Here is an 11,709-nt window from a genome sequence, read left to right as displayed (position 1 = left end):
GGGCCCGACACAATGATCCAGGTGCTTTCTTTTAGTCTTGGCCAGGTGTTTTTATTCTCTTTCACTGTTCTTCTATGCTATTTTAATTTTTAAAAAGATCTTTTTTTATCTATTGTATTTTATCCATTGCATTTTATTGTTCTCATACTTTGTTGTAAACTGCCCAGAGAGCTTTGGCTACGGAGCAGCATGGAAATGAAATGAGTGAATGAATGAATGAATGAAATTCAGAGAACTTCAGCTATTGGGTAAACAAAATTAAATTACTAAATTGAAGCACACCTATACCGAAACATATGCACTGAATGTGTGGTTCAGTTTGAGCCTCAGCTTAATTTAAAAAAGGGAAAATACAACGCTCCAGGCGCATAAATAGCAGGAAGTACCAAGGAGTCTTGTCTACTCTTATGTGGCTTCGTTGTAATTCAGCACCTTTCCTGGCTCTTGCTGAAGATTTTTGCTATGACACGATTCCAGGCAGCATGGCAAACGTTAACATGGAATTCCCTGAGGCATGGCTCTGTAATGCACTTCAGATTTCCTGGGCGAGCTTTGCAATGAGAAGTTACCTGAGATTTTGGATTGCTGGCTGGCGTAACTGGAATTTCGTGAATGCCCTGAATGGAAAACTTCCTCTGGACTGGACAGGTTCTGATCTGGTTCCTCTGGTACGCCTGATAAGAAAAGCACAGTCAGAAAGGTTGCTGGCAAACCACAGCTACAGAGCTAGGCCTTTTCCTGTGGGAACCTCTGTGGAATCTCTGGCTTCGGCTGGCTGGGATGAAGGAAGCCGCGCCACTGAATGTCAATATTTTCCCTGCGGTAGCAGGCACGGCTCCGGATCTGCCAAGCAATTTTCTCCAGTGACTGTGTGAGAGATTCCCTTGGCCAGCTTCTCTCTGGCCCACTAAAAGGGCAGCCAACGCCTGAACTAGCAGCATTCTTGAGTAATTACTGGGAGAGGTGTATGCTCTTTTTGTAGGGAATTCCATTAAAAAGAAGGGGGGGAAACACCACTGCAAGCATTTCTGAGGAACAGTTTTAAGGGTGACGCATTCCCAAGAAAGGGGTGGTCCCACCTTGCTTTCCCCCCTTGAGCCCCTCTTGCCACGTAATTTAACAAGCAAGTAGCAGTGCCAACACACAATAAACACGGTCAGTCATGCAAATGGAACGGGAAAAGAGACAGAAATCAGCACGTAAAGGAGGGCAGGAAAAGTCACAAATGGACCCTTGGTCTCGTTTTGTTATTTCCGGGTATGTCTGGCTTTTTTAAACGGTGCCACGTGAAGCTGCGCAGGTTCTGGGATGGGGAAAGGGCGGGGTTCCCAGTGAGCAGAAAAGGAGGGGAGAATCACATGGCGAGTGGCTTAGCTGTGGGAGAGAGGAAGAAGAGCAGTTAAGGAGGACGAGAGGGACGTGGCCAAGTGAGCGGACGGGAAAGTCATTCCCGGCTTGGGAAACAGGAAGGCGCAAGACGACAGCAACTGGAGGCCGGACAACAAAAATGGGAAAGACCGGTGGGAACCACAAAGAAGAAGCCAGAAGGGAAGGCAGAAAATGGTAGCCGTCTGGGCAACGGTCTTGCGATGACATGTATGTTCGGTACCTGAGCCAAGGATGCTGGGTCTGGACTTGTTCTGGCGGACTGACCCAATAGTGGCAGGCGTGCTGGTGGTGGTGGTGGTGATGGTCGTCCCCTCACCTTTACAGGTGAGCTGGAGGGTGGAGTCCTGCCCTGGGATGCTGATGGACTTGGCTGTCGACGGAGGTCTGCACGACAAGTCAACACTCTCCTTTCAAAGGATAGCCTTGTTATTCTAATCATTGTAAGCCATCCTGGGGCGATTTTCGTATCGGATGGGGAATATTTTAAATCAATAAATGGCTAAGGATCGTGACCATCACTGAAGTGCAGAGTGCGAAAGAGCTCTGCCTGGCATCTTGTTTTACTCCACTGCAAGGAAGGAAACGATTCATAAGGGAAGGGGCTTGTAAAGGAGGCATCAGGAGCAATGCCGCTCATATGGAAAGCTTTACAGCACGCTGAAAGAGCCGATACCGGGCACCAGTAAGCCAAGAATTCCCGGCACGGGCAATGAAGTCACCAGTTTGCACGTTGGGCTCCCTGCATCTCACGCAGGAAGGTGCTGCTGATTCCACCGTCTGGCGGTATCTTTGCAATTTGTTTGCTTCCTTCCCGTAGCGAAGCCTAACCAAGGAGGATGCAGCTGAAGGTAAAAGGCTGCTTAAAAGGCTGCTTCCAGCGCGCCTGCAGCTGTTGCGGAAGCCCCCACTGGGTGCGTGCACTGGCATTATCCTGCACCCATGCGCTCTGCCCAGCGAGAAGGCGGGCTAATATTCCTTGCCTCTGCACACAGCTCGCAACCCGTGGCTTTGAGCAGAGGATCTGCTCAAGAACGACTCACGTTTTGAAGCAGGGGTCTCCGGAAAGCAGGGACATGCCGATTGTTACCTGTGCGAGATGCAGAAGGGCGTCCTCTTACCCACAGAAGGAAATTCTCCACCATTCATTCATTCATTTATTAAAACATTTTTATGCCGCCCCATTCGCCGAAGCCTCGGGGCGGCTCACAACAATAAACCTTTCCCCCCAACCCTTTCTGGGGGGTTTGCTTGCTTGCTAGTTGCGAAGTCGCGTCCGACCCATCGCGACCCCATGGACAACACTCCTCCAGGCCCTCCTGTCCTCCACCATCCCCCGGAGTCCACCTAAGCTCACACTCTCCATCCCAGTGACCTCATCCAGCCCCCTCATCCTCTGCCGCCCCCTTCTCCTTTGGCCCTCAATCATTCCCAGCATCAGGGGCTTCTCCAGGGAGCCCCTCCTTCTCATTAGGTGGCCAAAGTATTTGAGTTTCATCTTCAGTATCAGGCCTTCTAAGGAGCAGTCAGGGTTGATCTCCTCTATGACTTTTCCTGGCCTGCAAGGAGCCACTTCGGTTCTCTGTTTTGAACCGCCAAGTTGGCCAAAACTCAACTGGAAGGGACGGGAAGCAGGACAGAAAAGAGTCTTTCAAATATGTATGTTCAGGCAGGAATTTAGGCGCAGCACCCAATCAATGGGAGCTCTCACCCCTTACCTTCAGGATGGAGTTATCTTGCCGGGTATTTTTCGTGTCATATCCTTCCAGCAAGCAGCACCGGACTGTGAACCCAGAGCCAGCAAATTCTGCCAGATTCAAATCAGCAAATCCTAGCTGTAAAGTCAACAAATTTTTTTAAATAAAAAGCCTAATACTTTACACTATACAGTGAAAGAAAAATAAAAGGAAGAGCACCAAACAGGGCAGGCCACATAACTTGGCAGTATCGACATCCTCGCTTGGGATAGGACACATTCCTAACCCCAAAGTGTTCCGGAAGCTTCTACATATAGGGCAAAGGAAACAGAACTGTCATTCTGGCAAGGACAGTGTTAACCCACCCTGAGTCATTGCATAATCAAGGACAAAGAAGACACTTAGGTCAATGATGTGGAAAAACACTCTCTCATGCCTGCACACAGGCATAATAAGGCGCTCTTTGTACAATGCCATCCCAGCATGCACTGCAACGCGCACCCAGAGATGGAGGGATATGGCTGCGGATGAATTCAGCCTACATTTTCTAGGACTGCGGAGAGAGTGCATTTCAGGCTGGTTGGGAAAAAAAGATTCTAGGGAATGAGTCAGACGTTCCTGTAGGGCAATCCGTGGTGAAGCCCGGGAACGTGACTCACGCGTAAGAGAGGGGCTGTAGGCCTTACTTTAGGACGGCGCACAAGCGGATCTTTTTAAGAGGACAAAGGACAGTTTCAGGAATTATGTTTGGGGGCATTAAAAGATTGTTTTCTTGCATGGCTGCAGAGAGGGGGTGGGAAAAATGGTACCATCCAAGAGCGAGGGAAGCGGCTGCAAAAATGGAACCATTCCTGCCGGCTCTTGCCTCCTAGCTCCTGAAGGACCGCAAACCCCGTTGGGCTCCAGGGCTCAGCTTTGAGCTTTTTCTTTTAGTGGCGCATCGCTATGCAACCATTTTGGTGTATAATGGGACGAAATCAGCTTCAAAGCACTGTCAGACTTGTTTATCAGGTTCTGGAACTCGAAAGAAGAGCTCTTCAAAGCAGCTTTTCTTTACATCTCTTTACATCAAAATCTCATAACCTGCCAGCTCTCCAAACTTCATTACCACAAGCATTATGCCATTGCAGAGATAAAATGATTTTAAGATATGCATCCAGATCAGCAAACATAGCGGGAGGAGTTAGCACTGTTAGCACTATTTTCTTAAGTGCAAGGGCAACTTCATTTCGCATGCAAACACACAATGTGGGCGAAACACAGAAGGGAAGGCGGGGCACCTGTCCAGAGAGGAAGGACGGAGAACATGTTCTTTTCTGCTGGAGGTCCAGGCAATCCCTCCATCCCTATAAGCCAGTGAGAAGCCAGCCTTTCTACTTCTCTGGGATGTTCAAAGCACTTCTCATTTTTATTTTTTTTCTGTGACACCAACAACAACCCTGCATGCTGCCTTAAGCTATTTTAAGGAAATATAAACAGGACATTTACAGATCATGAAAAAATAAGAGCAGGTTCCCGGTTAGGTATGGACACAGAGAGGAGCGATTACATCCGTCTAGATGGGTGGAAGCAACACCACTAGAGGGGAGATGCCTGAACGGAGAACTTGCCCAAATTCTGCTATGCTCTCTTAAAAGGCACGGGACACTTTTAAAACTGATCTTCGGCTTGCTCTGCAAATGCCAGGAGCAGTTCAGTTCTGGGATGGAGAATCGGAGCCCCCTGACTGAAATTTCTTAGTACCTTCACAAAACCGATTCTCAGGATTCTCCGAGGAGGCCCCAGCTGTGAAACCAATACTAAGTGTATACAGAAGCTTGTAATGTGGACACGGCCTCTCTCCCGTTTCCAAGCACTTGTCTCAGGAAGTCTGGGGCCAAAACAAAAATACCCCTGGCCCTTTGAAGAGGGAATGTTTACCTGAACACCAAATTTGTCTTTAAAAAGGCGTGACAATACCGGTGTTCTTACAGGAATCTGCATCTCTTTTGTCATTCTGTGATCTTAAGCCTATTATAGCTATTTTATTTTTAAGATTTATATCCTGTCTTTCCACTGTATGAATCATCAAAGAGGCTTAAAGCAAGTCTTGAATACAGTATAGAGTGCCAACAGGAAGACGCACCGACTGAGAGTCTGAAAGCCACAACAATAAAGGGAGGCAGGTGCAAAGAACAGGTAAAACCGATGGGGCTTGAGAGAACAGGGTACTTCCGAGGCTGTCCTGCTCCTGCAGGGATGGCAGGACCCTTGTGACGAGGCCGGGGGCAGGCAGGGGCCACCACACCGCCTGCTTTGTGACTGAACATGAAGCGCTTACACCATCCGGGGGATGCACGCAGCCGGCTCCTGCAGCTGCAAACGGCAGCCAGTGCCTCCTCCACGGACTATGCTCCGAAGCTGGCCTAACCGTATTTTTTGCCTCTTGTTTCCTCCCCTCCGTATGCTCACCAGATGTCCTCTGCTCACTCTTGCTATTTAAAGCCACCCGCTTTTTCCATGGGTGGCAAAACTCACTCCACCTGTCCCGTGTGAGTCAGCAGCTTGGAACCTGGAAAGAACAGGAGGTTCCCCCCCGATCTCGGATTCGGAGGGGGTGCTAGAGCATAGGAACCCTGAAGGGAAGCGTGGGGTGGAGTGCGGGGTGGGGGCACAGAGAGAGAGCCTGGAGGAGCAGTGACAGAGGAGGGAGGGAGGCAGGCACTCGGGAAAGACCAGACGCAGGGACGCCCACGGGGGGAGGTGGAGCAGCCTCGGATGGGGCAAAGCATCAGCTGCCGGCTGCGCCGGGCGCCGCTACTTGAGGAAGAAAGAATTTGCACGTTCCCTTCCTCGCCTGCAGAACTGGCCGACTCGGAGGTTTGGCTGCTCCGGGAAGCAGGGAGAAGTGGAGGCTTGGGCAGAACTGCATGCTGGGGCCGAAGCAGGCGGTCCGAGAAGCCGTGGGGCTCGCGTGGACCCTCCTCGGGGGCAAAGGCCGTTTCCCAAGGAGGGGAAGGCCCATCCCTTGGCTTGCAGGGCCCGTTCCGTCACTGCGGACGGAGTCTGCCGCTGAATGTACCTAGGGCAGTCCTCTGTAGTGACAACTGTCTTGAATGGCCTTAGGCCAAGCTGACGGAAGCCACGAACCAAGGCCGCTCTGCTGTTCGCCTTCCTCAAGACAGGCTCACCCCAGGATACTGCTTCAACCCCGACCACCACCTATCCTCTGCACAACATGCCGAATGTTTCCAGGAAATGGATTCCTGCGAGCAAGGAGACAACTGAAAACAGCCAAAAGCTGCAAAAGGAAGGCCAACCCTTTCAACAAGAGGATGTTCAGGCATAACCTTTCAGTGCGGTTTCCTTTATTTTCCCATCCAACATCCAGGCCTGGCACCACCATATGGCTGCGAGGCTGGGAGTTTCTGCTCCGTCAGCGGAGCCGGGAGCCTGGCTTCCGTCCCTGTGCTCCTCTCTCCTAAGGAATGCTCCCCCTCAGCATGGAGATGTGTGGAAGCTGGGCTTCTGAAAAGCATCTCGCAGGAAGCGAAGACGGGAGAGGCTCAAGACCCGCATTTTTCTCTGCTCTTCAGGATAAGCAGCACGAGGGTCTTGGCCAGCACGGACTCTGCAAAGGCACCCATTTGTACCTTCTGAAGCTATCAAACAGTTACAGGGAGTTGGAAACCCTAGGAATTTAGAGGGGGCATTAACTGGTGTGAGCTTATGCTCCTCTTCGGAAACTTTTGGCACCAGCAGCACAGAATACAAGCTGAAACAGCCCTGTTAAGCTGAGACTATGTAGTCTGGAATCTGGGTTCCCACCATGGGCAGTCAGAATACAGATGTTTAACTCAGGGGCGTTAAGCCATCTAAAACGGGAAGAGAAGGAGTGGGGAGAGATCAGAGCTTAACCTATGGGATGGTCCAGGTGGCAACAGGGAGACAGGTAAGAAAAGGCAGACAGAGAAGACCTGGAAGAGAAGGAGATGTCAGAGAGAAAAGGCGGGGCATTTTTGGGTATGGGAATCGGCACGGGAGGAAGTGAACATGTGGTTTTCCTGCATACCTCTTCCTCTGAGAGAGGATAAAGCAGCAGGCCGTCCCCGAAAGAGCTTTGCAATGGCAGCTGAATCAGAAGGGCGTTTCTCATCGAGCCCGACAACCTGGAGGAGCCTGGTGGAGCCAAGCTCTCATGAGTCAAGAGTCAGAAAACAGCAGAGCTTGCAGAACAGAGAAGGGCAGTGAAGCCCTTTGACCGGCTATCCCTGTCTGCTCCCAGTGGCAGTAAATAGTCTGCCTAAGGAGGCGGAGCAGTTTAAAAGAAAAATGGCAGCGGGGAAGGAAAGGAATGACAGCAGATACTCAGGAACAGCCTGTTAGGAGCCAGACTAGGAAAGGAGCTGGTGGACGGAGCCAACTCCACAGCACAAAGCGATCTGGTCTAGCCGTGCCGGGTGTAGGACAGAGCTTAAACAAGCAGCCTTTGGTCAGTGCCTCTTCAGTGTCAGAGCTCTTCCTACCACGCCTGAGAACTGAGATGGCTTTAAAGGGATTTCGACCGATTGCTAGAGAAAGCCCATCAACGGATGAAATCCAAGATGAAGCGCTAAGTGCAGAGGTCGTATCCCAGGTCAATACCAGGCCTATGTCACAGAGCAATGGTAAGGATTTCTGAGAAGTGCTTTGAAGGTTGGCCATGATGGAATTACGGGGGAATGAAGGACGGTTATTACTTTCCGCACGTCGCTTTCCTCTTACCTTGGAAAAGGTCTTCCCTCCCTTCAGTTCCTGCAATGGGAGAGAAAAGAGATGAGGACGCATCAGTCTTAGTGCGGGATCAAGAGCGGAATCACTGTTCTGGCACGGGCACGATTATGCTAGCAAAACTGCATTGAATTGCACTGCGTTTTTCATTTCCTCGGAAGTAACGCTCAGCTTCAAGCATTCATTCCTCCGCCGCCTGCAAAATTCTGCAGCTTTCCTGGGCATTCAGGCAGGCTTGTGAGCTTCTCTGGAAAAAGTGAAGTGCGGCTGCTCAGCTCTTAAAGCTACTAGCCACGTGGCCATCGTTAAGGACCAACGCTGCCTGTGTGTTTTCGGCCATCAACTCACGGATACCCCGTCTCATTATATGCGTTTCCTGTCATCTTCCTCCTGGCACCGCAACTCACCGAGGAATGCATTTTATTTTAAGTTTCCTGCAGCAAAGAATGAAAGTTTGTGGCCTCCTATAGAAAGGGCTGGTAGGCAGCTTACAAGCGTTAGCACCTGTGGTGGCAACTCCAGGAGAACTGTAGCCTTTTCCATACAAGGGTCTCTGTAAGATGGATCAGAATGTGTGTGATCCAAGCAGAGGGAACAAACCTCCCGAAAAACATTTATTTTGGGACACCAAACTGTCAACCAAAGGAAGATTTTTCGTTCACAAGTAGCTTTGCTTTTTTGACAAGCCCCACTTGGAAATGGATACGATGTCTTAACGACACAACTACGCTTCTGGGCAGAAGCAAACCAGAAGCCCTGAGGAGGAGGAAGCAAGAGTGCTCACCTTACGGACGGACACGCGGCAGATGCAGGGGTCCAAGAGGCCGGTGGTGGGATTGGCACTCATTTTACAGACAAAGGTAAATTTCTTCTTCCAACGGACGCAATTCTCCTGCACTTCAACCCTACGGAGAAAATAACAAAAACCAGAGGCATGTTGCTAGATCAGGCAACGACCGTTTCTACGACCCATCTTCCATGTTTACGGACTCATCTTACAATAACTACAGGGGTCACAGCATTTGGATTCTTTAGCCGGAAGGAAATGGACAGATAATATCTAGTGTTGGGCTTGGGCCTGCAATTCTGTTTGGGAACAAGCCTGTCCCCATTAGCTAAACTTGGGGAAACCGCCTGAGCAAGGAGTGAGGGCTGGGAAGTGACCCATGATAGTGCCCTGGGGAAAAGAGGACTTGAGGACCACCCCTGCTCACCATCTTAACGTCACTTCATGGATCCTTTGTGGGAGAAGACAGCTCTGCCTCCTCCAGCATCCGTGTCTGATTCCCCATCCTTTAGGTCTCTTGCTTACCTTTGGTCTGTCTGACTCCCGGCATGTTGGGCCTAACTCATATGTTACTGTTGGCCCTACAGTTTAACATCTGAATCAGATTTAGACTCTCAACCAAGTCAATGGAATGATTTAGAACCCAGGTCAGGTGTGAGAAGCGTGGGTCCTGCTGTGCCTGACTTCCCGCGGGATTGCAGGCCAAGAACCAACCTCCTTCTCAGCATGCAGAGACTGCCCTTGTCAAGAGGAAGATTATTTTAATGTCATTCCAGTTGTTCGTTTGCAGTGGCCTGCTAAATCTCCTGTCCTCCATGTTCCAAGTTAGGTTTCTAGGGTGAAGTCAAAGCTATGGTTTTCCCAGTTGTAATGCATGGCTGTGAGAGCTGGACCATAAGGAAGGCTGAGCATTGAAGAATTGAGGCCTTTGAATTGTGGTGCTGGAGGAGACTCCTGCGAGTCCCCTGGACCACAAGGCCATCAAACCGGTCAGTCCCAAAGGAGATCAACCCTGACTGCTCTTTAGAAGGCCAGATACTGAGGATGAAACTCAAATACTTTGGCCACCTAATGAGAAGGAAGGACTCCCTGGAGAAGCCCCTGATGCTGGGAACGATTGACGGCAAAAGAAGAAGGGGACTGCAGAGGATGAGGTGGCTGGATGGAGTCACTGGGGCAGTTGGTGTGGGCTTGGGTGGACTTCGAGGGATGGTGGAGGACAGGAGAGCCTGGAGGACTGTTGTCCATGGGGTCGTGAAGGGTCGGGCACAACCTTGCAACTGAACAAAAACAACAATAACAAAAGTGAAGGCCTTTTGATTCTAGCAGCCTTGCTTTGCCGGATAGTTTTGATTTTAAGACCGTCTGTATTCACTGAACCTGCCTCCATTGCATTTACTGATTAGTCTGTGTTCCTGTACTTCTAACTCACTTAAGCTGCCCTGGAGTGATATGCACGCATCAGAAAGGAGGAGTAAAAGTTTTCAACATTAGAGAGTTGGACAGGGAGAGGTCAAGAAACAGTTTGTGTTAGCTTCACCTCTGCCAAGTGGGGAGAATTTGGATGCTGGAAATGGTACCATGCATGAATGCCCGCCCTCCCCTCCAGTTGCCCGGGGAGTTGTTACCAGCCATAACTCTTCTAGCACTATGAATGGCTTGAGGGGGACAGATAAGAAGCCCAAAATAGGCAAGGGATTGTGCTTCAACAAATTCCTACCGCTTAGCATTCCAGGCAAACAAAGCGGAGTGGGACTATCTGGGCAAGCGATGGGCAGATTTCAAGCTTGAGGCGTGGCTCTTGTTCACTTGAACACCAATATCCCCCAAGTGAAGAGTCGTGCCAAAGACATCCCCTTGGAATTAAAAAATTGTGAGCCTAGAACATTGCTCCGGATACCCAGGTTGGATGTGGTGTGCCGTGCTTCCACGCAAGCCACACCGGGTTGCTGTTGATGGCTGGGGTGGCAGGGAAGCTGTAAGAAGATGCTTCCAGCAAGGATAGCGGTCGACCTGGATGTAAGGGGAAGAATGGTGCAAGTGGGCAGAGGGGGATTCGGGGTAAACTGTCCCAAGCACGTATGAGTGTGTGAGAAAGAGGATGCGCTCTGGTGAATCAGGAAGGCTTCCCTGTTCTACTCCTGTGTACGCCCCCAGACAATTAAGTTCTCGGGGTGCAATTCGGAGGGGGACAACAGTCAGATGCCTGCATGGGCACGAGAGTGCTGCGGCTGGTGGAGAAGAATTTTTAAAAGCACGGCAGAAGTGAAGAACAGAAACATGGCACGAGGGAGGCACTAGATAAGACTGTTCTTCAATAATTAAAAGCAGCTCTCTCCCTGCAGGCACACTGCTAGGAAGAGAAGAGTTTTATTAACCCCAATTTGAGCGTGGCTTGCTGCTGGCATTTGAACATTCAGCTGGGCCTCTGCAAATAAGACCAGAAAAGGTGCACACTGCCAGAAGTGTATGAAGTTCATAAGTACTTGTGTTCACGTCTGAAAGACACCATGCGGTGACATGATCAGCGAAGAAAGGATGCTGCGGGATCTGTATTCCCTTTCCCCCAGCAGCCATCTAGGACAGAAAAGCAAGCTCTCACATTCCCGGAACTCACAGCCCGGTCTGTGATTTTGGCTGGCTCAAATCAAAGGCATTTAGCTGGCTGTAGCATTCGAATGGTTTCTAAAAGGGCCAAGGAATGGATATTCCAAACTGAGATGCAAGCCAAGTTTCTCCCAAGTTTTAAGAGTCTTCCTGGCTTTAGAGAAATTGTTTATTTATTTATAGGCCGCTTAGAACTGCCAAGGCCTTCCCAGGCGGCTTACAATACATTAAGCGTCTTAACACATAAAGATGGCTGAAAGAAGCTGCGAGGAACAGCCTTCTGTGTGCAGGTGTGGATGCAGCAGCGGACAAGGCGAGGCAGGCAGGTTTGCGTTATGCTAGCAAGGCTGAACAGCGGGTTTGGTTTAATCACTTCTCTCCCTTGACCTTCACCAGGGAAAGGAGAGATCCCCTGTGTAGTTTCACCAAGGTTATGGCAACATCACTGTAGTGCTTTGAAGGTGAGGGTGACTGGAAGAGAGC

At 50.2% G+C, this 11,709-nt stretch overlaps 1 protein-coding gene across 1 annotated transcript in view; it reads right to left on the bottom strand.

Annotated features, from left to right (window-relative positions):
- The window catches only part of FAM102A (family with sequence similarity 102 member A), a 38,249-nt gene that overhangs the window by 9,078 nt on the left and 17,462 nt on the right, over window positions 1-11,709 (bottom strand). The window contains exons 2-7 of the mRNA XM_044439817.1: window positions 8,617-8,737; window positions 7,827-7,856; window positions 3,105-3,221; window positions 2,430-2,476; window positions 1,610-1,773; window positions 570-674 (exon numbers count right to left, since the gene is read on the bottom strand). Coding sequence (XP_044295752.1) covers window positions 570-674; window positions 1,610-1,773; window positions 2,430-2,476; window positions 3,105-3,221; window positions 7,827-7,856; window positions 8,617-8,737 — 584 coding nt within the window. The remainder of the gene's footprint in view (window positions 1-569; window positions 675-1,609; window positions 1,774-2,429; window positions 2,477-3,104; window positions 3,222-7,826; window positions 7,857-8,616; window positions 8,738-11,709) is intronic.

The sequence above is a fragment of the Varanus komodoensis genome, unplaced genomic scaffold (assembly GCF_004798865.1).
Source record: "Varanus komodoensis strain SLA01 unplaced genomic scaffold, ASM479886v1 scaffold36, whole genome shotgun sequence".
In the NCBI taxonomy this organism is placed as follows: Eukaryota; Metazoa; Chordata; class Lepidosauria; order Squamata; family Varanidae; genus Varanus; species Varanus komodoensis.
The sequence above is the reverse complement of the archived record's forward strand: the minus strand, read 5'-3'. Positions and strand labels throughout refer to the sequence as shown.